The sequence below is a fragment of the Lepisma saccharinum genome, chromosome 1 (genome assembly GCF_977018435.1).
Source record: "Lepisma saccharinum chromosome 1, izLepSacc3.1, whole genome shotgun sequence".
NCBI lineage: Eukaryota > Metazoa > Arthropoda > Insecta > Zygentoma > Lepismatidae > Lepisma > Lepisma saccharinum.
In genome coordinates this window covers 129287252-129313187 of record NC_139229.1, presented here as the reverse complement: position 1 = coordinate 129313187, position 25936 = coordinate 129287252, and the positions used below count along the sequence as shown (strand labels likewise).

The 25936-nt window shown below is 39.2% G+C and overlaps 1 protein-coding gene, 1 long non-coding RNA gene and 1 other non-coding gene across 3 annotated transcripts in view; 1 reads left to right on the top strand and 2 right to left on the bottom strand.

The window, feature by feature from the left end:
* The window catches only part of LOC146001278 (uncharacterized), a 107160-nt gene that overhangs the window by 46576 nt on the left and 34648 nt on the right, over positions 1-25936 (bottom strand). The window lies entirely within an intron of this gene.
* Positions 1-25936, top strand: part of LOC146001246 (cilia and flagella-associated protein 47-like) — a 62346-nt gene that overhangs the window by 13506 nt on the left and 22904 nt on the right. Inside the window, exons 4-11 of the mRNA XM_083138551.1 lie at positions 5515-5752; positions 8494-8591; positions 11282-11400; positions 16312-16566; positions 17898-18044; positions 20241-20451; positions 22460-22799; positions 24828-25018. Coding sequence (XP_082994677.1) covers positions 5515-5752; positions 8494-8591; positions 11282-11400; positions 16312-16566; positions 17898-18044; positions 20241-20451; positions 22460-22799; positions 24828-25018 — 1599 coding nt within the window. The remainder of the gene's footprint in view (positions 1-5514; positions 5753-8493; positions 8592-11281; positions 11401-16311; positions 16567-17897; positions 18045-20240; positions 20452-22459; positions 22800-24827; positions 25019-25936) is intronic.
* Positions 3628-3699, bottom strand: TRNAP-CGG (transfer RNA proline (anticodon CGG)). Its single transcript has one exon. It is a non-coding gene; the product is annotated as a tRNA-Pro (tRNA).

The following is a 25936-nucleotide window of genomic DNA, read 5'->3' as shown; positions in this document are numbered from 1 at the left end:
GAAAACTGTTCGTAATTGTAAAGACGAGTGCAAGGTACTCTTCACTTTACACAATAACTGAAATGCAGCATAATCCTATTTCACTTGTGCAAGATTGTCAATTCTACGCTTGTCGCGATGTTGTCTACATCACTGTGCGAACTAAACTTTTTGCTTTGGGCGTGGGGAAAGGGGGGATGCACACTCCAAGGCAGCCCGATCGATTTTTCCTCAGGTGGGGAGGCATAGTAAGATTTGATACTGGATTCACCTTACTTCCTTTCCATAGACATCTATCACTTTGTTAATAAACAGTTCTTTGTCTTTTTGTAATTTTTTCACAAAGCACAGATATCAAACAGATACCCTACCTCTTAATCTACAGTGCTCAAAAAATCACTTAACACCCCCGGTACAAGGCCACTGCAGCGCGCAACGTGGAGATGGTGATGACCAATCGTTGCCAGGCCAAGGAGGAAGCACATTGACGCCACCCGCGTGGTCGGCGGCCATCTTGATGTCCGCCATCTTGAATTCAACTTCAGAATTTTAAATGGAAAGGGGGTGATATGATATATCACGTCAGGCTAGAATTTCACGAGAAATGCAACGGTGAAGGTTTTTTCAACATATCTTTAACCAGTGAAAAGTTATGACTGAATTCTTGTACCATTTTGCTCCTTTCCGAGGTGTTAGATAAATGCCTTAAAATTTGTTTAGCGCTTCGGTAATGCATCGAGATCAAAGTGACGTCTATGGAGAGACGTTCGCATGCCATTGCACATTATTTTAATCGGATACATCCATGAAGAGCTGTGCATTATGAATGGTTGTCGCGAACAATTACAGTGTGATGCTTCCATTGAATGAAAAGTCCTTCACAGTGACAAGGCTAATGTTTATGTTCATAAGGAAGTTCATAAACAGAATATTCTATGCTTTTTATCTGATAACCAATTTTGGACAGATCAAAGCTGAATGGTTAGTGCTGGTAAGTTAATGGTGTGGCGTGCTGTGTGGAACACAATTGGTTAGTAAATTTTCCATCAACGGAACCTTAAATGCTTAGGGCTACTTGGATTTGTTAAATAAACAGGTTTTTTCATCCTTGCTTATGGAAGAAGGTACTTTTTACAGAGTTTTTTCAATAGGGAGGAACACCAGAACACTATGGGAACGTTGTGAAGCATTTCCCATTTAAAATTCTGAAGTTGAATCCTATGGTTGAATTCAAGATCAAGATGGCCGCCGAACACGCGGGTGGCGTCAATGTGGTTCCCCCTTGGCCTGATAACGATTGGTCATCACCATCTCCACGTTGCGCGCTGCAGTGGCCTTGTACCGGGGGTGTTAAGTGACTTTTTGAGCCACCCTGTACTGTCCTTCATGCTACCTCTGATCCTTATTCTACATGCCGAAGGGTACTGAAAAAAAAGTAATAATTGCAAATGACGAGGTGTGAATTATCGAGGTCAGATCTCGACTTTTCATAATTCCAAAAAGCCGATAAATTCCAAAGGATCTTATTTAAAGGAGGCTATTCATGATATTTTCTGCATTCTGAAATTTCTTGATTTTTCAGTTCCGAACGCCAGAATTATCAATATTTCCTTCCCACTCCAGTCACGACCATTTTTTTTCCGTCCCCCCCCCCCTCGCGGCAGTCAACATGATTCTAATGTCTATTGTGAAGACGTTCTCTCGTTATTTTGTTTGATATGGCAGTAACTAACAGTCTGTAAATCGCAGAAAACGATATTTTTTGTAATAAAATACATGAACTTTTTCCAGATATCTCGGGGGGATCAAGTGCCCACTGCCCCTGCTGACGCTGTTGGCCCACTCGGTGATATATTTGTGATTTCATTTTGGGAAGTAAATTTTTTGTGCGCAAATTTGTATATATGTTACAAGTCAGTAAACTAAACAGTCGCCTTGCGGTTCTAAGTACCTAGGTCATTAAATCTTACTTAATACATGTATGACGTAGGGGAAAGTCTTGCAGTACCGACCACTTTAAGTATTTTGATTATAACTTTTGTTAAAGTGAAAGAACTGAGAATTTCAAAGCAATTTTCTATTCTTCCAGAATCCCTTTGCTATAAAAAAGATATTATATGTTTTATATTTACTTATAAATAGCTACATATTGAGAAAAATAAAAATGTATTATTTTAGACAGACTGAAAAATGTCGTCCAGTACCGACCACCAAATATGGACGATAGTGAAATACAAAATATTATTAAAATCAATAAAACATGAATCCTTTTACATTATTAATGTCTGTCCAATTCTAATAACTACATTTTGTAATACTGTGATATGCAATAATTGAATTGATGAGGTAGCTATAGATGCTCTGCCAAATTAAATGCGAATTTTAGGAATTCCTTCATCTACAGCCGCCTTCATAACTGCTTCCGCCTAATTTCCTATTTTCCTCTCCTTCGGTGTTGCCATTTTCCTCTGTAATGATAAAAAAGTATCTGACCACTATCTTAAAATTAGACCACATTTTCTTCTACAGTTAATATTGGTCGGTACTAGACGACGATTGGGTGGTCGGTACTGGACGACACACTTGTTGTTACCTTGCAGGTGATGGCACACTATGTAGTGAATATATTACATAACTTTTACCATAAACATTAACCTAACACATGTACCTTTCACAGGAATTGCAAAACACATGATGGACTTAACTTAGAAAGAACCAATGGTGTCCTAAAGATAACCTTTCTCACTCCAAATATCTTGAAACTTATTAAACGCCTCGCAGTTCCCTCACTACTGAACAAAAGACATCGCGCCCGAACTATGTGAGGTATGACTACAGGATCCCTCCCCGTGTCACTGTAGTACCCTCCAATCTATCAGCGGAAGTGAAAACTGTAAGCCGGTCGGTACTGCAAGACTTGCCCCTAATTAGAAACAGTGTATTTACATTCCAAGAAAACCCCAACTCGTACACAAAAAGAGCTATCGAACTACGCAGTAACATCGAAAACTTATCCAATTTTTCATTGCCAGGTTCAAACTTAATGTCTATTTAACCAAAGACGTACATGTTTCTTGTGAACACTTGCATGCATTTTTGTTCGGTGCGGTTGGTCAGTTGTAGAATGGAATGGTCCTCCTTTAATCCACAAGGTTACTTATCGGCATGGAAATCTTTGATGAGTAGTCCAGGCGGGGTTCCCAAACTTTTTCGTTTCTTGGCGCCCTTAGTGTTTCAAATTTTTCCGCGGCGCCCAAGTCAGAATGTAGGGCTATTTAACACTTTCAACACTAAGTTATTTTCAAAATAGAAATGATATAACGCTCTTCAAAGTCAGAGATCTTGATTTGGGAAAGGCATGGATTTATCACCTATGCTTTTCTCTTATTGTAAAATTATACTCGAAGAAATTTCAATAGAAGCAATCCAGAACATCTTCCATGATTTTCTTAGAAGTTACATTAATTTCTTGTGTGCGCACCTTACGTACATAATAGACGGCTTCAGAAAATTGTTATTTCTCTGGTGCAACGTGTGAATTTGGTTACGCTGTGCACTGTGCAGGTGTTCGAGTACAATTTTCTCCCACTATAGCATGCATTATTAACTAACACTTAGATAGATTCTAGTGGAGGCAAAAACGTTGACGGGCTCGTCCGGGATTTGAACCCGGGACCTCTCGCACCCGAAGCGAGAATCATACCCCTAGACCAACGAGCCGACAGACCTGGTTACTATGTTGTCAATCATATTGAAGGGATTCCTATGTGCACTGCCTGTGGGAAGTGGTGCTTAGGTGCACGAAATGCTAGCTTTCACCGGCAGGTGGCAGCATTGGGTTGAGCTTGTGCTTTTCCTTGGCTGCAGGACGTGACATTGTACACTCACCTCACTTGGTACGTACTCCGACAGTTTCTTTCTTTTAATTCTTTATACAGCATATTTGCAGAAAAAACAATTCAACCTACAAGCGTATCAATATACGTTGTATAAAACATATCTTATTACTAACCTCGTTGACTCTTTACACAGGGGATCGGACGGACGGTTTGAGTGCGAGTTTATACACAGTAGATTTAATTCGACTTTAAAGTCGAATTATATATGATGCTGAAAAGAGTGGTTCGGATATGAACTTGCATTCCTCTTGTACCGAATTCAGCGCCCTCTGCGTTAGACAGATGCGATTCTCCTAATTTACACTTCTTAATATTTGGTCGCAAACAGCAACCTCACAACACCGTGGGGCATCCACGGCAAAAGTGGCATTAATTAATCGGGACTAGACCTACAGTTTAAAATGGGATACGAACCACTGTGTAATGTGCCTCCACCAGGAATCGAACCAGGAGCCCCCTGATTACAAGCGACGACAAATTGGAGGAACAGATTCCCCAATATAGCTGAGATATGCTGTCTGAGTAAGCCACTGTGCTCTATTACTAAACCTATTTATTCCAGGTGAGCAAACCCGTAGCGTAGCCATAATTTTGTTTCGGGGATCTCGTCCTTTACCAGCAGGCAGCCGCCATCTAAAGGCGAAAAAGTCGGGGAGCGGGGATAGAATAATATATATAATAATTAGACTTTCACCAATATAACAGAAAATAAATAATGTGGAATGTCAATTTCAAACCTTTTGTCGCACATCGGTTTTGCTTCGATAATCTTTGTTTTTGCTACAGTTAGTTAAGAAACGAAATATTTTTTTCTGGTAAAGGAGCCCGCACACAATTAATGCCACTTTTGCCGTGGATGCCCCACGATGTTGTGAGGTTGCTGTTTGCGAGAAAATATTAAGAAGTGTAAGTTAGGAGAATCGCATCTGTCTAACCCAGAGGGCGCTGAATTCGGTACAAGAGGAATGCAAGTTCATATCCGAACCACTCTTTTCAGCATGTGTATTCACTGCTCCACAAAACGTAAGGGACACCAAGGGAACAGAAGGAAACAAACACATATCAGGTTTCACCAGGGTTTATGAACACCAATAAGGTACAGATGCAACATGCAACGAAAATGACCAGCAATATTGCAGAATGGCATACAGGTTGTCCGCAAATCGGAAAAGCACGAGACCCCAGCAGATGGAACTGGAGTAGGAGAGCGCTCAGACCGTCAATACGGTGTGTGACCGACCACCTCAAAGAGACAAACAGGCACGACATCTGGTCTCCATGCTCTAGATCAGATTGGTAATCAACGCTGGAGGGATACGGGGGCACTCCTGTAAGAAGGCGTTCCTCAGGTCAGAAAGGGTCCCTGGTGGTGGGTTACGCTGCGCAAGTTGTCGCCCAAGAGCATCCCAAACATGCTCGATAGGATTGAGGTCCGGCGAGCATGCAGGCCACTAAATACGGGCGATGTCTTCTGTTTCCAGGAATTCCAACACAATACGTGCGCGGTGCGGGCGAGCAATTTCATCCATAAACAGGAACTGTTTTTGTGTTTGTTTCCTTCTGTTCCCTTGGTGTTCCTTAAGTTTTGTGGAGCAGTGAGATAAAATGGTGTCTAATTTCAACTCATCTCCCTCAGGATCGTGTTTCAGAATCACCCTCTGGTGGTGAGGGTGTACGCGATCGTCATCAGGCCGATGTATCTCCTCCAGCACGGAAGCGAGAGCAAGGAATTCCTCTTCGTGGACTTCAAGTCGGCCTTCTTCGGGACTTCGCAGTACGACGTCGTTGTTCTGCACAACTGCAGCCCGGTTGGGACAACGTTCGTCGTGTCGAAGGAGGTCCGGGACAGCTTCGACACCGACGACGATGCAAAAGTAAGTTACCCTCATGTCGGTTCTTAGAGCTTCCACATAGCTTACATTTTCTGACATTACCTTGTAATATTTTGAACAATTAAATACTTAAATTTCAAAATATCTCATTCAAAATTTAATATTTCTCTGATACTGACGGACGTAACAATAAACCATCAATTAAAGTAAAAATAAATTACGATCTTCCCTTCTTTGTAATGTCTAAAATTAAGTGATCACCTTCTTTTCAGATAACTATAAGAATGCAATTTCAATTAACACAGTGCGTGTCCTCGGAACGGAAATTAACAAACTATTCTTATCCTGCGACCTGAATATCATAGGCGTGAGCAAGGAGGGTAATAGGAGTGCCTGGGCATTCCTAATGTGCCCACAAAAATATTAAATGTAGAAACTACCAAGGTAGGTGAATCAAAGGTGGCCCTAGTTAAGCTTCTAGGACAATTTACAAATCTCTAATGAGAGATAAGTTTCTGAAATTAAAAGAAATAACTTCTATAACTAATTAACAACGTGTACCAAATGGATATTTTGTAACATTGTTTATAACTTCTTTTTAAAAAGTGAATTACAAAACCGTTACATCTGTCCTAAGATGGCCCATGGGTGCCAAAGTGGCCCACGGCTTATAGTTGGCTTAGAAAATGATGCTTGTGCTCAAGAAAACATATTTATTCATGATTATTCACGTTTCCACATCTTATTAGAGAAAATGTTGGTGTCAAACTTATGATTGTTGAATGCATTATTGTATACAGTAACGACGAATATACGACCTTCATGGAGGACTGGTCTGCACAGTCCCTACGACGCCAGGGGTTCCACAAGAACTTAAATAAAATGGCTGCTGGCAACCCGAGACAGTTCATTTTCTGCATGGTGCACCTGAGGGGGACTGGGTATATTAATGTAGTGCCATTTGTTATCTGTGTTAAATACTAATGTCATTTTCTTAAACTGGGCCACCTTGGGAACACGGGCGACCTTTGGCTCACCTACCTCATTAAAAAGTAAATAATAAAAATAAAAATTATATACATATATATATATATATATTGAGATGCTCCACCTTTCTTGGGAAATATGTATTGTGTGAAGGCTAGTAGACGCTAAATAACAAGAATACTTTCAAATCGTTCAGCCTCGGTTCCTTCTTTGTTGAGTTCATTTAATGAGTTTCGTTCTCTGGCAGAGACATTCTTGACTTGACTCCTTTCAAGGTTCTCGTAACCACAAGGGTGTTCTTGCTTAACGTGGCGGTAATGTGGTTTCCTCGTGATTGCCGGTACACGTGGCTTCTACGTGACTTCTGCGTTCCAGTAAACAGCAAATTCTAACTTGACTCGAACAGGTCTCGAACTTTCCGACTAGCATCGAAAAATGCTTGTTGAGACAACACAGGCCTCTAAAATCTAAACGACTCATACGATACTTTGAACTCCTGTGAAGATGGTCCGACCCATTTTCGTTTACCCTTGGCGCAACAGGCCTTGAGGCCCAAGGACCACCTACCGACTGGCGGGCGGCCTCACTCTCGCATGCCTCAGCAGAGGTTCATATACCGTGGCTTTACTGCTACTTTTGCCTAATCACGACGATGAGGATGGGTGATGTTATGATGAAATTGATGAAGGGCCTCACAAGGAACATCCATGCACATGCCGGGATTCGAACCCTGGTCCCCTGGCAACGTAGCGCGTTGTGTTAACGACTTTGCTGGCTCCTCAGCAAAGGTGGGCGATCATACAGTCAGTTACGGGTGACGTGTCCTTCACCGGGTTACGCTACTCATTCGTAGCTCTTAAATTTCCTCACGATGGTGGGTGGCCACCGCTCCCATAGTCAGGCCAAAATCCCAGGAGAAAAGTTGTAACGTTTCCCCCAGGATATTGGAATCTGCGCTCGTCCTGTAGCCCGAACCCAAAGCCTGGCGCCGCCCGGACGCGGTGTGCGACAACCCATTCTTGTTGCCCACCTAAGACGTTTGTTCTGGCAAAAAATTTCGTTCGTTCTGCAAACACATACAAGCTCATTTTCAATTTCAAACCGAGAACTATCCAGATCAGTTGATTTTCGTTAGTTCACGTTTGTTCTGATAAAATTTTCGCTACTTCTCAAAATGTATTCTGCGAATAAATAATTAAGGGGATTTGCATGGGAAGAATTTATGTCCATCTACCTTTGTACAAGATAAAATATTGAAATTTAAATTGTAAGTAAATAATAGTAATAATAATATGTTTTATAAATATGGATTGGCTTAGTGTCTTCTATGTAATTATGAGGCCCCGGTGGTTCAGTGGGTAGCGCGTCTGACTTTCACGCGGGAGACCCTGGATCGGTTTTCCGGGTGGGTGATGTCAGGTTGGAAATTCTCCGAATATATTCATGCGAAAAGCAGCTCTAGAGAGCTCTAATCGCGACGATGAGAGATGAATGATGCTATGATGAAATTGTTGAAGGGACACTCACCCAGCCTCCGATTGGTACCCTAGCGAATCCATGGAGGATAAAGGCGGCCGAAGCATGTTGCTAATCACATTACCTTCACTATGGCTGAAATCTAGAATGTGCAGGTCCCACCTCTACTCCCTTCCCTTTCATGGTACGGTGTAGTGTCAGGAAATAGCTTTTATCTAATATGAAATTTGATATAGGCATTAGAATTTACTAAAGTAATGATCCGTTTTCTAAACGTAGTTCTCCAATTGCGCATTAAAAAAAATGTTTTTATTTCTAAGGAAATTACAGAAGAAGATTCTGCGACCGCAGATATGTATCAAGTTAGCCCTATGGAGGGATATCTGGAGCCCTTTGAAGGACGGATCATCACAATCACGTATGTTGTAATGTAGTCGAAGTGTTTTCAATTACTTCTGATTTATATATAAGTACTGAGTATAGACACCGAAAGGATCTTGTGTAAAATCAGATAATTTCTGAGAAAAACACTGAAATCATCAATTAATTGTGCACTAAAATATTCACAGTCACCTCAGAATAGAAAATGGGCTATAAAACTGACAAATAAGTAGGTCACGGATTTTTATGTGGTAAAAACATGTAAAATATTTGTATTTATGTGTTGAAATAGTGAACTTATAAAACAAACATGTGTGACGTATTATTTTTAAAAAAGGGGGGAGGAAAAACTAGCTTACCTTGACAAGCTTACATTGCAGTGGGTGGTGAATATCATCCATGGCTCATTCCATGCCAAATCAACTGATAATAATTATTTCTTTAACCTTAAGGGTTCAGATTTTTTAGATTTTTTGATTATACATTGCACCTATCAAGAGGACAAAAACTGCCAAATTTCAGATTTCTTCCGCTCTTACTTTTGGAGTTATTGACTTTCAAAAAAGCAAAAATCCCGAAATTGTAATGTCATTTTGAAATCTTTAAACAGCTGTAGATCAAAAACTATTTCAACTAGAGAGCTCAAATTGGTGTCACTCCCTTCTGATTTTAATGGGAATTAATTTGAAATACAACATTAGTGTGGTATTTGAATTTTGTAATTTTTAAAAAACTTGAAAAAAGTTTTTTTGAAAATCTCAAAAACACCATTTTTAATTTTTTTCAAAAAAATATATGATTTGAAGACATCAATTGACTATTTGTGTGCAAAATTTCATAATGGGACGGACATGGATTCCCATGGAAATTAAATTTTTGTATTGTAATGTGTGCGAAATTTGATAAATTTGTTGACTTCCATGTTATAACCACAACTACTGTATATGCTGAGTGGTTGATGTTGAAGTCTTCATATTAGTCTATTTTATAATTTTTGGACTACACATATGAAAATATCTCAAATTTATCACTTTTAACCTCATACAAGCAAATTGAAAAATGTACGAGGGGAAGTCATCAAGTAACAGGAATCTTATTCTAAACTTCGTGGAAATTAATGCACAACGAAAATTTGTGTTTCGGCCCTCAAAATGGTTCCTTAGCAAGACACCATAAAGTTGTCGTGACGATCGAGCAGTATGCGCCTGCGCAGTAGCTCGTACAGCATGGCCGCTCAGCTGTTGACTTGCACTGTAGAAGAGCAACGAAGTGTTATCAGTTTTTTTGTGGTCAGAGGGAATGAAGCCTTCTGAATCCATAGGCGTGTGCACGGGAGGGCAAGAGGGGGCAGTTTTCCCCTCTAATATTCTTGCTTAGGAATTTAGTGCAGAGGAATCTTATCACCGTTATTAAACGATATTATGATCTTTACATACTACTGGATCGTCACGACAACTTTATGGTGTCTTGCTAAGGAACCATTTTGAGGGCCGAAACACAAATTTTCGTTGTGCATTAATTTCTACGAAGTTTAGAATAAGATTCCTGTTACTTAATGACTTCCCCTCGTACATTTTTCAATTTGCTTGTATGAGGTTAAAAGTGATAAATTTGAGATATTTTCATATGTGTAGTCCAAAAATTATAAAATAGACTAATATGAAGACTTCAACCACTCAGCATATAGTTGTGGTTATAAGATGGAAGTCAACAAATTTATCAAATTTCGCACACATTACAATACAAAAATTTAATTTCCATGGGAATCCATGTCCGTCCCATTATGAAATTTTGCACACAAATAGTCAATTGATGTCTTCAAATCATATATTTTTTTGAAAAAAATTAAAAATGGTGTTTTTGAGATTTTCAAAAGAAACCTTTTTCAAGTTTTTTAAAAATTACAAAATTCAAATACCACACTGATGTTGCATTTCAAATTAATGCCCATTAAAATCAGAAGGGAATGACACCAATTTGAGCTCTCTAGGTGAAATAGTTTTTGATCTACAGCTGTTTAATTTAAAGATTTCAAAATGTCATTATAATCTTGGGATTTTTGTTTCTTTGAAAGTCAATAACTCAAAAAGTAAGAGCGGAAAAAATCTGAAATTTGGCAGTTTTCGTCAACTTTACTTGTACTACCACTGTACCAAAAATTATCAATTTCTGAGATGTCAAAGTTCAGACCCCAGTTGATTTGGCATGGTTGTCAGTTGTGAAATAAACACGAAAGGCAGTGGTGAAGCGTGACATTTTTACGTAGTCATCGCAAGACTTGCCAAACGTCAGGGTCAATCTTTCAACCGTGGAGGGGGAGGGAGGATTTCTACATTGATAATGATGATAACAGTGTTCGTACAGACGTGTGAAGTAGAGACGGCCAAATTCATTTTCTTCTACGTTGTATATGATAGTAAAATAAGGAAGAGTAAACTATCTTTAATTCTACCCGAAAAATGGAAAAATTGTTAAAGGTCTCTCTCCGAAATCCGGATAGTAAAATTTCCGAATCGAGATTTTAAATTTTCCGGAATCCTGATGTTGTTCACCATCCCTGGTGTGAAAGTAAGATATGTTAGGGGAAAGGTTCTGTCTAAGTAAGTATCTCCCGATGACCGGACGCTTCGCCTCTGACGAAAAGTCGTATTTGACTATTGGCTATCGAAATTGTTTTATATTTTGTCAGGCTATAACAAAAGATAATTATATTTATTCTTTCTACAGATTTAACCCTGTCAAACTGCCTCCTTCTGTCGGTTGGAAGAAAGCATTCAATACGGAACCAAAGGACTACATGATTCGTTTAAGTTTCTCGCAAGTGAGGGACTATCTGGAAGCACGAGGTATTTGCCCACTTATGGTGTAGATTGATTAATAGAATAGCGGAGTTTTCCTTCTGCTTGTGCATGCTCTGGTTCTTTTACATCTCTTATTTTCTCTCTGTTCTAATCTTTCTTTCTTATAATGGCCAGTTCACAGAACATCAATTTATCCCATTTTGGAGAAAACATGTCGACTTTGACCCCACCCCCTTTAGAACGTGTTCTGCTGGTGGCCATGGTTGTGTAATGTAGTCTTGTTCCTTTTAACAATAAATTTCCATATCTCTGAAATCGTTAGACTTAACAACAAACAGTTTTTCACGTAATTTGATAGAACACACGAAAATAATCATCTCTCGCAATTCTGGTACCCCTTGTATATCATATTTAGGTAACTCATATGGGCTCATGACTATAATTTATTGACCTTTAGAATGTATACATTCATAACTTTATCATACATTTCATTGGATCACATTTTCACTACATCGAATTACAAAGCATTTCCTTCTGAATTTTTATTGATATACAAGATACACTAGTTCATGGAATGAATCATGATACAATACTTAATTAGAACATGAAGAAGACAGTAGTACATATTGAGTGAGTATAAAAGAATACTTTTTGAGACGGTTCCCCCGCCTTTTTATCCTCCTCCTTTTCGTCTTCATTTTCATACATAAAATACAAATACAAGTACAAAAAAGAAAAGAAAATACATGGAGATTCTATACATAGCTATATTTCATAATTTTTAGTTTGTATTATTTTAATAGACCGTTCTGGTGACCGGAACAAGTCTTGTAATTTCTTGTAAATTTACTGTGCATTTGTATGATTGGTAATTAATTAAACTTATTAATAGTAGTTATGGATTAACTTGTGTTAGTTTATTGGTTAGTTTTTTTTTATCGTATAGATAGTAGGGAATGCTATGTACAGGAGGGACAACCATTCTGGTATCCAGAACTGTTTTAAGCTTGAGGGGAGAGTATGATGGGGTGAGAGTTTAAATTGGGGTGAATGATGGCTTGGATTAGTCTGCACGGACGCAAGTTCCCTGTCTGGTTTACAGATCAGTCTTTATTGTAGTGTGTGGCGAGAATTTGCTACTTGGAAGGAAGTTAAGTGCACTGAAATACTGGGCTAGTTCATTAATTTAGTGGATATCGATTCCTAATATAAACTTACTGTAAGAGGTTTTGTAGTTTCTTATTTATCTCGCCGTTGTTGCAGTCATGTGTTGAGGACACACGCCCGATAAGGTACCGGCGTCAGGACTCAGTGTCAACTTGGTTATTCGACATGAAGCTGACTCTGCATTCCACGCTAGCGACAGTGGCTGTGCGACGTTCAATGTCCGTGTAGACTGAGGCTGCTATGAGATCTCAGAATGAAATCACAGCCGCATAATTTAACGTGAATCAGTAATACAGGGTACTAAGTTTTGATAGCACGCTAATTATGCGGAAACTGTAATTGTTAGATATGTAATAGATAAATGTGACATAAAATACATAAAATACGCAAAAAATTATATGTAGACTTGATGATAATAATAATAATAACAATTATAAAAAAGGGAAAAAGATAAACAACCTTTTATATTAGATTATATTAATTAATAATAAGTACTGTACCTAGGTATATAAATGTGTGTTCATGGTTTTTTTACTACACTTACATACATTGTTAAAAATTTAATTTAAATTTAATTTGTTTGTGTTTTCGAAATTTCCTTTATATCCAGTCTCTAGGGTGCCTACTGGATTCCAACAGATTCCAAATCTAGCAATTTTCAAGAGTTTATGGTCCCTCATCTTGGATTTATTATTAAAGAAACTTTAGTCACGATTTAATGTGGGGTTCTGATATTACTTTTTTACAGTTTTTTCGTTATTATGCTATTATATTATTTTATCCCAAGAGATGGTTTTTAGGTCATTCTTCATCTTCGACGACTTCTCTCCGGGCAACCTTCATGGCTCTCCCCAGGCTGATTGGGCGGACGTAACCCTCTCCTGGCGGCGGCTCCTCGTCTCCCAGTGGACACTCTGAAGTTTCTCCTTCGGGATGAATCTTCCGGTGCCGACTCCTCTTCTTCCTCTGGTATCTGCTCCCGACGCGATCGTGACGGTCTCCGGGGAGGGGGCGTGGGGACTTGGTTTCGTATCCTGCTGCTTCTGCGGGGCTCCTGTTGAGGGGGGGGGGGTGGCTGGTGGCCGCCGGGTTTCCGGTTCCGTCAGGCACCTCCGCAACTCGATATTAGACACTAAGTCTGCGAGGTCGCATAACTTCTTTACATGTTCCCTCCTTATCGGTTCGAAGATGTCGTTATTCGGCAGGTCCCTTCTGGCCGATATTATCTGTTCATCAGAGGCGCGGCAGGAAAAAACTCTATGTTCTGGCGTGTCTCTTTCCATCCGGCAGTCTCGGCATACGTCGGTTCCCATTTTACCTATTTTTGTGAGGTAACTTCCGTATGGTCCGTGCCCTGTTAGAAGATGTATCAGCCCTCTGGATGGCGTGACGTCCCTGTTAAAAACGTTATCCTGCGTGCAGGGGAGGAAGTTATGCAGTCTTCTACCCATCTCGCACTCGTCCCATTCTCGCTGCCAGTCTCGATGAATCTTCATCTTGATCTCCTGGACGGTGGGGAGGAATTCTGCCATTTGGTCGGTTATCTCCCTCTCGTGCCCATGTTTGAAGTGATAAGTCATTGCCCTCAGCTTAATTTCATAATCAATTGGCAAAGTTCCCATTATGACAAACAGCGCTTCCGACGAAGCGAATTACTCTGAGAATTACTTTCCTGTAAGAAGATCTTAGCTTACGAACGTACGTTATTTTGTGCAATGACGATGAGGCCCACGCCGATGCCCCGTAAGTAATGATTGAAAAGTAAATGGACACTAGATAAGTTTTAATAACTGACGGAGGAAGTCTGTAGCTGTTGGATGCAATGGTAGCTATTTTGTTCATGAGAGCTTCCCCTTTGAAGGTTATGTTCTCAATGTGGCTTTTGAAAAGTAAGCCCTCTTCCAGCGTCACTCCCAAGTATTTAATCTCCGTTACCCTTTTTATGATTTGCCTTTCATTTTTATTAATGGATTCCGATGTTGGCTAAATTGTCCTTTCAAAACTATGTATTTGGTCTTTGTCAATTTTTGTAACGCGGTGGTAGTATTTTTCTCAATTTCTGCTCTTGAGTTTCCTGTGGTGATAATTATCAGATCATCGGTTAAGGCTATGCACTTAACTACTTCCCGTGTTTCTTGCAAGGTCTTGATGCAAGGTTCGAAGTTTACGTTCCATAGATGGGGTCCCAAAACGGAACCCTGTGGGCAACCCTTTGTCATTGTTTTAGCGATATCTTGGTCCGGAATATGTAGGGTGACTTTTCTATCCCTGAAATAGTCCTCCAGAATTCTATACAGGGTGCCCGGGAATTTCATTTCTCTGAGAGTACAGAGTAAGTGAGGCCACCACAGATTATCAAACGCCCCAGTTATGTCCGCCAGTGTTGCCACCACGTATTTGTTTTCGTTCGAAGCGACTGTGTTTAAGAAAGTATTTACTGCATCCTCCGTGCATCTCCCTTTTATGAAGCCGTATTGGAGTCCTGTATTTGGTTTCAAAGCAAGGAATTCTAATAATCTTTTTGTTATCATTTTTTCAAAAACCTTTCCCAGAACATTTATGAGACAGATTGGGCGGTACGATTTCGACTGCGTTTCGTCACGATCAGCATCCTTTTGTATTATAATGACGTTAGCCTCCTTCCAGGGCGTGGGAAATTTTTGGACTTCCAAGCATCTGTTAAAAAAGGACGTTAGGTTTGGAATGAGCTTCTCCGCCGCCATCTGGATTATTTCTGCTGGAATATTATCCGGACACAGCGATTTTTTTTCTCAAGGTCATTATCTGGAGAGCTACTTCTTCCTCCGCGAAAGGCAGAATTGGATCATTGTTGTAAGTCTCCTGGAGTTTCAATCTTGTATTTGTGTGGTAGTCGTCCTAATTCTCCATCGCATCGTCCATGCAGTAATTGTTCTGCCGTCTCTCGCAAATCTATTGTGTGTGTTCCATCTACCTTCTCTAGTGTTGAGAAAGCTTTTCCTAATTTAATTTTCCCAGACGCGATTTTATAGAGCAGTCCCCATTTATCAATTGTTAATTTGTGTGTAACGAAATTTTTCCAGTGTTTACATTTGTAGGATATCAGTTCATTTTCATATCTTTTTTGGCCGCCCTGTATAATTCCAAGTTTTTAATTCTCATTTCATTAATGTTTGTTTTTTGATAAATTTTCCGTGTTTTTCTCATGAATGCTCTGAGCTTAGTTAGCTTTTTGTTCCACGGCTTGTTGTTATGTTTAATCTGTTTTTTTTTTAGGCGTTGCAATTTCTATTGCGTTTTGTATCGTTTCTGTCACCGCTCTTGCCCATTCGTTTATCGTTTTCGTGGAGTCCGCCTGTTGGGGGAGGTGTATTGATTCAATTAAAAGTTGTTGATTTGTTCTTCCCCAGTCATATCTTATTTCTGGTGATCTTTCTTCTTCCGTTGAATTTTTGGATATTTTAAAAGTAATCACATTGTGATCGCTAGTAGTTTTCATGTCATTCACTTTCCATTCTTTCACTTTTCCCAGTAATCTATTGTTGGACAAAGTTACGTCGATGTTACTGGATGCTCCCCGCCTGCTTCTATAACTTGGAGGGTTGTCTGGTAGATTCTCCACAAACAGATTATTTCCTGCCACGAATTCCTCATGACTAGTGAAAGACATTTACTGACCTGAAAATTGCTTAAAAAAAATGCAACATAAAACTTCATTTGTGACCTAAAAACAGTAATAACAATAGCCCCAAGTTTCAAAAAATGGCCTATAAGTTAATCCAAATAATTTTCGAGTTTCGATTTTTTCAGCACAAAAAGCCGAAGTGATAATGCTTGGAGCGGGTGTTTGGCCAGCGGTGACCTGCGACCCTCCGCAAATAGACTTCGGAACCGTCGCCATCAACTCCAGCAGCCAACAGGTGGTGATCATCAGAAACGCCACCAAACTCCACCTCAAGTACAGGTGCAAGAGGGCGGCCAACATCACCATGTATCCACACTGCAATGTGCTGAAAGGAGGGGAATCTGCTAGGGCGGTCGTCAACTTCAATCCTCATAACTATGGTAAAGGAAAAGAAAAATATTGGCGTTTTAAATGCTTTCTTTATAAGGAAAATTTCCCTTCAGAGATTCCTTCTAAACAGCACTTAAAAGTTAAGTTAGAGAACATTAAGACCCATTACAATTGGAAAATTATTATGTTCTTGGCTTGAATTTCTAGTGTAATGGTCGTCTTCGAACATTTGCCACATGGTCCGCATTGGAATTATTTGATGCAAATAACGACACAAAATAAAAATTAAGCCACCCTACTACACAATTATAACAGCATATTAATACTATAAGAACTCAACAAAAAGCAACTCTCTGGCATTTCTAAACCCGGATGTTCCTTGCCGCTGCAACTCCCATCTGTCCCTAAGATCGATCCACTCTTAACCAACTTTCTTCAGGTCCATCTCAACATTGCCATTCAACTGTCGTCTTTTTTCGTCTCTCATGCGTGCCACATGATTTTCTCATCAAAATCTTCTTCATTTTATTGTTCTAATAATATAAGGATATGAATGTAGATTATGTATTCAATATTGTGTCATCTTCTCCATCATTCATTTCTTCATTTCTTTTGAGGTCAAGTATTTTTCTACATAACATAAATAATTTCAGTTCAATCACTACATGACTTTTATCTCCTAATTACACTACACTACATAATCACAGCGCTGCTTCTTCTGTTAAAACAATATAACTTGCTAAGTAGTAGTTCTCTTGAACGTCAACTATAGGCCAAAAGGTATAATTTGGTTTGATTTATTATTTAGCGACGCCTTTCTAACACTTTTAGTTAATCGCGACGATCAGGATGAATAATGATATGATGAAATTGATGAAGGGATACTCACAAAGAACACCCATGCACAGGCTGGTATTTAAACCCGGAACCCTTGACGTCGTAGTACGCTGTTTATTAATTACTACCTAATTATTAAAATCAATGTAATCGATATATCGAAACTAGACAGTTTTTATTATTTCTCCATGATACACTAAACATTTGGTTTGAGCTACAGATTTTATGCATTTTTTTCTGTTTCAGCTGATACATTTGCTTCTCTGTGTACACATTGCATTCTTATTTCCGTTTGAATTCTGAAAAAGTACGTATTATTTTTCTTAGTACGTTTTTCATGAAAGGGCAACATGTATTCTCCATGTTATGTTGTTGTTACTTTATTCTTGTATTACTGTCTTAATTTATACAAATGTGTTCATAAATATTTCTTCACTATCTAACATCAAAAATAAACATCATGAGCTTTACTAGATAACAGTGTTATCTAGAAGAAAGAGAATATTAAAAATTTCCCCACTGATTATTGTAGTTTTCCTTGCAGAGGAAGCCAATAGAAAGATCGAACTCGACCTCTTGGGGATCTCCGACGTAGGGAAGTGCAAGTGGGTGAAAGTGGGCTTTCATGAGATTCCGCTAATAGTCAAGATACCATCCATACCTCATCACAGGAACCCCGTCTTCAATCCAGGCAAGTTTCTCCTCGTTCTATGGTGTGTAAAAGGTCGATCCACGATCGCTCACCGTTTGGCACGTGTGTGTCCCTTTGTTAGTGTCCCTCCATCATTTTAATGTATTCGTCGTTCATCCTCATCGTCGCGATTAGCCAAAGTTGTGGAAGAGAAGCGACCTGAAGTTAGAAAAATGGATGACAAAATAGTATATTAGCGGTCATGATAATGAATGAGCAATGTCCCAATGATGAAAAAAGCGAGCGATACAAATACAATGGAAGGCTTAACAAAATCCTCTAATTTCCTATCAAACTGTACTGACATCCAAAACAGAGCCAAAAATAAGAATCGAAGGAATTTGGCGCCAGTGTATCACAGTGTTGAATTCCGCCACTTTCCTGCGGTTAGAATATTCAACTTCACAAGGGAGGAATGTCATAGGCATCAAATTATAATATTAATAAAAAATATATAGCGGCTCTTACCTCTGATATGTGATTCAATTAAATTCCATTTAGTGTCAATAAGTTGCACAAGCACGTCACCACCATTCCACAGCAAACTGTCGACTGATTAACCGTTAAAATAGCTGCAACAGTTGAAATTCGTTTCAACAATAGAAGTTACATTACACCAGCCCTGCCACTCTACACGTGTCCATTGTTAAGTTTCAATGACGGGCTATAATTTAAATATCATCCATTATTTCGACTTTCAATTATAAAGAGGACTGAATCAGTCCTTATTATTAGAAAAAGTAAAAAAAAGTGAGTTCTCTACGTTACATTAAAACGAATGAAGGAAGCCAGAGAGAGCATGGTTTTCGAATTTCTTAGCTATTATCCGAATGCTCTGCCAGGTTATTAAAATTTTCGGAAGCGACTTTTCTATTTCCGCAGGGGGCTCCCCTCCCCCCACAGATCACCCCCTGATCTTAGGGCTCGGATAGTTATGCACTAAAAAAGAGCAAAATATGCAATAAAAAGTGTAAAATATGCACTTAAATATGCACTTTAAGAACCTGTTTAATTTATAAATGCTGTATGTTACAAAGTATGAAAGATTACATGCCAGGCAATGAATATGCATTATTCTGAATACTCATTCGCTACACAGATTTTATTCAAATAATATGGTTCTGCGTTAAATGAAACACAATACACTACAGTCTACAGATCAAGATCATGATTGCATTTCATAACAACATGTCTCAAATTTTCGAACTTGAAACTCCTGATTTCAGCTAGAATAGTCTTATGTTCAGAAACACACGTTCCACTTAGCAAGATACAAGTGGACTGTATTTTAGGGCAACGAAGTCAGACACATCAAGTTCCAGATCATCCACACGTTGTCCACTTGCGATAAAAAATTTACACGCGGCGTTGCCAGCTTCGTCGATTGTTGAGGTGAGAATGACGTACTTGCCACATTTCACACAAGCCAGGAAAAAGGACAGAATAAATACAGGAAAGATAAAGAAAAGAAGCGAGGAGATGAGAAATAAATACAGTATAATGCTCGGTGCTGGTTGTGGGTACAAAAATATGCACATCAACTTATTTTCATATAAATATGCACCTGCATATGAAATATGCATGTTAGTTAAAAATCCTTAAATATGCATTTGCATATGCAATATGCAAAATGCATAATTATCCGAGCCCTACTGATCACTAATATTGAACGAAAGTTTTGCTGGTTGTTTCTGTCACATGATTGGTAACAAAAAAATATAAACTGAGTTGGTTCTGAGTTGATGTTTTAAGTTCACTTTGTGCACAGTAAGACTAATCGGGACTGGACCTACAGTTTAAATGCTTCCACCGGGTATCGAACCCGAGACACCTTGATTACAAGGCGACGACGCTGATAAAAAAAGCAAAAAAAAACAAAAAAAACGAAAGATTGGCGTCGACAGTAGCAGTTCAGTTCAGTTCGCGTGCGTGCTAGTGTTACAATGCTAACCAAACAAGAAAGAATTTTCGCCTTGAAAACTTGTTATAAAAGTTTTCCCTAATGGACTTCTTCCTGTGGAGTATGGCGAAATACTCAGTGTACGGGCAAAAGCTAGTAGTGATAAAGGGTGCCTTCCAGGTTTTTGACAGCAATGCTGAGCTGTATTTGTGTGTCATAGTGTTCCAGAAGGAAAACATTTTGAACACACAAGAAAGTGTGTGTGTGTGTATCACAATGGAATCTGTGTTTTGTAGGAATCACCCCGATGATTACAAACGAGGTTGGTTTCTTGGTGGATGAGGTCGGCTTCACCAGCGACCTTGAACTCCCTAGGGATATAGTCATCACGAACGACTACGACAGGATGATCAAGTCGGGATTCAAGAGCGGACTCACGTGCTTGATAGCCTTTCCGAACGACAGGCAGCGTTCGATGAGGCCATGGCCCAAGGATCTCGAAATAAGGTAACAGCCTATCATAGCCTCAGGTAATGAAGTAATAACCATGGTTTACACCAATGGCTATCGAATTTTGGGGGCTGTCATTCAGTTGCTAAGGGTGACTGAAAAGTTTTGAGCCTGCCTATGATGTAGGGGGAGAGGAGATGAAGTTCAGTACATTCAAGGTGAACACAAAGTGTCCGACACATTTTAATTATTAATAAATCAGAAACTAATGAAGATACAAGTAAACTGGTGGCAATGACAGATAAACTCCTGTATCAGTGCACTTTTATGTGTGTTACTTTTGTCGCACGGAGAATGTCAAGACGATAATCACACGTTCGAGTCAGCATGTCGACATCCACAGTAGACATCGCGTTGTTTAGTCTGGCTTTATTTTCATAACTTTTGTAAGGTTCGCCAACATCGTTCGTCGTGTTTTGAACGAACGCTTGCCGGGAAGATGAATTTGACGTGGTGGTTATATTTCTTGGCCCACGAGATCACGCGACAAAACCACCTTGAACATTTTTTCATTGGGGATATGTGGCAGAAATTTTAATGAGGCATAAGTGATGAACATATGAACTTAAAGCCAGAGTAAACAACGCAATAGCGACTGTGGATGTAGACATGCTGACTCGAAAGTGTGAAAAATCGTTTATCGTCTTGACATTCTCCGTACGTCAAAAGAAGCACACATGGAAGTGTACTGATACAGGACATAAAACTTTTTGAGTTTATCTATATATCATTGCCACCCGTTAATTTGTATCATCATTAGTTTCTGATTTATTAATAACAATTTATGTACACCCTGTGTCATTCATCCTTCCCATGAATATACTATAGTTTGCACATAATTTATAGAACTATATGGTGCAGAAACCTGGACGTTGAGAAGAAATGAAGAGAAACGACTCGAAGCTTTTGAAATGTGGACATGGCGAAAAATGGAGCGTGTAAAATGGACGGACAGGGTAAGAAACAAAGCCGTACTGAAAAGAGTTGGTGAAAAAAGATATATATACTGGAGACCACCAAGAAGAGGAAAAGAAACTGGTTAGGACACCGTCATCTCCTTGTAATAGAGGGGTCACGGGTTTGATATCCAGTGGAGGGACATAGGATCCCATTTTAAACTGCAGTTTCAATCTCTTATCTGTGCATAGAGTGGACTTAATCTCTTAACTGTGCATAGAGTGGTCCTCCCCGATGGCACAGTGGTAGCATCATCGTTTTGTAATCAAGGGGTCCCGGGTTCGATACCCGGTGGAGGCACATAGTGGTTCGGATCCCACTTTAAACTATAGGTCCATTCGCGATTAGTCTTACTGTGCCTAAAGTGGACTTAAAACACCAAATCTATCAATCAATCAAAACCAGATAACTGTAATACAAAAGAGCTGCATATTCAGACATTTACTTTAAAAATAACCATGTAGTGTAGATTATATGTTTATATTCATAAAAATGATAACAGAATTGCAGAATTTTGCACTAAATTATAAAATATTTATTGGTATATCGGATCGGTAAAATTTTCGATAATTTTACTGATAGATCGATGCACCAAGTATATTTACCGATAGCATGAACACCCGATCTCCCGTTAGGCCCCTGCCACTTTGCTCAGTAATACAAAACGTTCCCATAGAAGGTGAAAAATCGTGTGAAGTATCCATTTACACGTGGTTTCATGTAGCTCCTGAAATTATTCCATGTATAACACGCACCACAGTTTCTTTATGGAATAATATTTTGGAAATCGTGTGCGTTATACATTATACATGCGTACTACTGTAGAACACAGGAATGTTGGATTTTCGTAGTATTTTAAGCACGGAATGTATTGAAATTCGCAAAAAGAATCGTATTCGCAATTTCGAGTGCATGAAAATGTGTTTAGAACATAAACCTTGTTTTTCGGTGTTATAGCATTTATGAAGCACCGTGGTCCCTATCGATATCAGAAATTTTCACCAGTCATTAAATTGTTCTTTTGACGTAGGTTCGATCATACTTTCAGAACCATTTTCGCCCAGTTACCCCGCCACACGTACTTGGACGTGGATAACACATACGATTGCCAGGAGGTGGAAATGCAGAACGCCATGAAGGAGTACTGGCTGAAGTACATCAGGTCCTCCGAAGGCAAGAAGCAGCCGCCTCGCAGGATGATAACGGACTACCAAACGAGCGGCTGCACGCATGGCAACGAGGCGGGAGAGGTCAGACGCGAGCAGGCAGACAGGGAGAGTGGCGACAAACGAGAGACGAGCAAGAAACCGACCAATATGTTTGTCCCTCTGACGCCAACACAACTGTCAAAGGTGGAAATAAATCCTACAACCTTGGATTTCGGAAGGGTAAGGAAGATTACATTTCGCCAAAGCATATTTAACCATAACATACCCTAGACGGGTGTGTCAGACTCGCAACCTCTAGTTTTTCGATTTTTCAACTGTGAAATTTTTTTATTAAAAATTGAAAATAAATTACATTGTTCCTTTGGGAGTTTTCTGTATTAATTTTGTTCATGGAAACATAAATGTTACATAGGAGGCAAAATTCACTTGTTGAGCCTATCAGACACCCCCCTTTGGATGCGTGTTATTCTAGACACTCATGCTAGTGACAGTGTACAATTGGTTGGTAATGATGGTATTTTTTGTAATTATTATAATTAATATTTAACTGCAAGTATATAAACAAAAAGCATTGACGAATAATTAATGTGGTCTTTGCGCGTTTTAGTGATTGGTAAAAAAATGCGCATGACACTCATGCAATAATTGGTTATTATTTTTTATTAATGATGGTAAGTTGGTAATTATAATAATTGATAAATAACTGCACTTATATAATCAACAAAGGAAGCAGTGATTCAGTAACAAAATCGTTTCTTGAAATTTAGTGATAAAAAAAGTGTGGGCCCTCCCCTCCCAGGTAACTAAGTTAGGGTTAAGCTCACTTTATGCCAGCCTCCCAGGTGGAGTTTTCAGCGTAACGCCCTAGGAATCAAGAGGTCACAGGTTCGAACCTTGTCTCATCGTGTTTGTCCCCAGATAGTACAGTAAGCTTGCTTCATGCTTGAAACAAAACAAGCCTTTCATGTAAAGTGAATCAGCTTGCTGCAAGCATATAATGGCAAAGCAAGCAGTAAGTTTGCATCAGGCTTGAATAAAGCCACTCAAAAGTACAGCAAACCTGACATGGCTGTGTTTGAAAAGCTACAAGCAAGCTACAGGAAAATTGCCACAAACTTTCGTGCTATCTGGGTATAATCAGCATATCATCAGTTTATCATCCATCCTCATCGCCGCACCTAACCCAAGAGGAAGAAAAGAGACGAAAAATAACAGAAACAGATTGAAAGAACCTCAGTCTATACTTCCATATGGGACCGTACGAAGAAAAACTTCTCCTCGCTTCCACAATAAATTCCTTATTGGATCGCGTGTAATCTCACCTCGTTATTTCCTGTAGAACAGAAATCTCCACATGGTGATTTACTGTCGCCGGCTGTGCTACAAAACGAGAAATTCTGTTTCTAGCGCTAATTAAGTCTTCTTGATTATCTATTTTTTTTCTGAAAGTAAATGATGTAACACGTTATCGCAACTAGAACTTTATTTGTGTGTGTCTTGTACCATCTCCGAACCTTACGACTACCACACGTTTTGTTGTTTCGTCTCTTGTCTTGGAGAAACGTATTTTGGTCCAAAATCCCAATCTAGAGCCTGGTTATTATCGGGTTCAGTTTTGATTTGAAATTTCTATTGGTTTTTCCAGAAAACTTTAAAATACTCCGAACTTATAGAAGTTTATAAACGTTTATCTCCTTCTACAACCATTTTCCTCTCTTAAGTCCCCCCCCCCCCACCCAAAAAACTGTAACCAAGTTTCTGTTGTTTTACTAACTTTCCAGAAACCTATGGATATAATTATGCATTTTAAATGTTGGGTAATTTTTAAATATTGATGGAATTAAGGTAACAAATCGTATATCTATAATCTGACAAAAAACGTACGAGAATCAAGACCTGAAAAAAGGAGGTAAAGCGCAAGAAAGTCACATACATAGATGGCATGGAGGTAGGGCTTTACAGATTATCGATCTCGGCAATAGTGAAGGTGATGTGATCAGCCCGGGTTCAGGCTTCTCCCTAAGTACCCACTGATTAGTCGCTGGGCAATCAGAACCGCTTCGTGTAGGGACATTCTAGCGCAGCTTGTAGTGCTGATGTGCTAGAAATTGATTAATTATGGGTTGATCTAACGTCAACAGACCGCTCGAGAAAATTGTGCGATTAGTGCTTGCTCTCATGCTGCTAATGTGCAACTGTCAGAGACTCTACCTACAGTTATGGCTAACTTTGCACATTTTCTTGCAGACACCACCCGCCACTGACAAAAAGGTGACACTGACCGTAACCAACTGGAACAACTTCTCAGTGAGAGCCACCCTCACGACAACAGACGATGGCATCCACATACAGGGAGGGAAATTGAAGATTCTTCGACCGAATGTGGCTAATACCTTTACCATTACAATAAATACTCAACACCTTGGTCCCTATAAAAGGTAAGAAGATTTGATTATTGTTGTCAACATTATCAGGTTAAATTGATATTATAATTTTTACAATACGTGTATAAACACAAGAATAGTACAGATAGTTTAACAGGAAATAACGAACCATTAATGTTTTGTGTTGTTGTTGCACTCTTTATATTACAAACAATTGTTGCTCCATTTGGCCTAGTGAACTATCTGTACTGTTGTGGCTATTTTTAGGTTCTTAAAAAGCACATGTCTACCTGTATATTTCGAAACGTCGAGTGAATAAAGACATTTTAACAGCAAGGTCCACCTGCGTTTAAATTGGTGTTTAGAATTTATAATAATTTAGCATTGATTTTCTAACTACTCTTCTAGTTAATCGTGAAGATGAGGATGAATGGCGATTATATTAAAATATATGAATTGAATTGAATTCAAATTAATTTAATTTATTTGTTGTTTTCCACTTTAAAGTTCACTTATGCACATATAGGCTAATCGGGACTGGGCCTACAGTTTAAAGCGGGATCCGAACTACTATGTGCCTCCACCGGGTATTGAACTCTTGATTACAAGGCGACAGAGTTACCACTACGCCATAGGGGAGGCCAAAAATGTCTGAATGAACAAACACTAAATCTAGTTCTGTTCAGGTCATGTCTCGTATCAAAATCTTGCTGAGAGTAGCAAAATTCTGATATCCAATTTGTTCCTCTGAAGTACGAAATTTAGTAGCGTGGTCGGAAATTTCTTGGCTTTAACCCCTCAAAAACAGAAAAACTGAAATATATAACATTGAGATAATGCAGAGTAATTTGTAGTCCTCCTTTACGGGTATGTTCTCCCCTTTTCCCCGAAACATCTTTCACATGTATGTGATATGGGTAGCACTTATATTGCTACTTAAGATCCATACCCGCTCATCAAAATTGTAAAAAT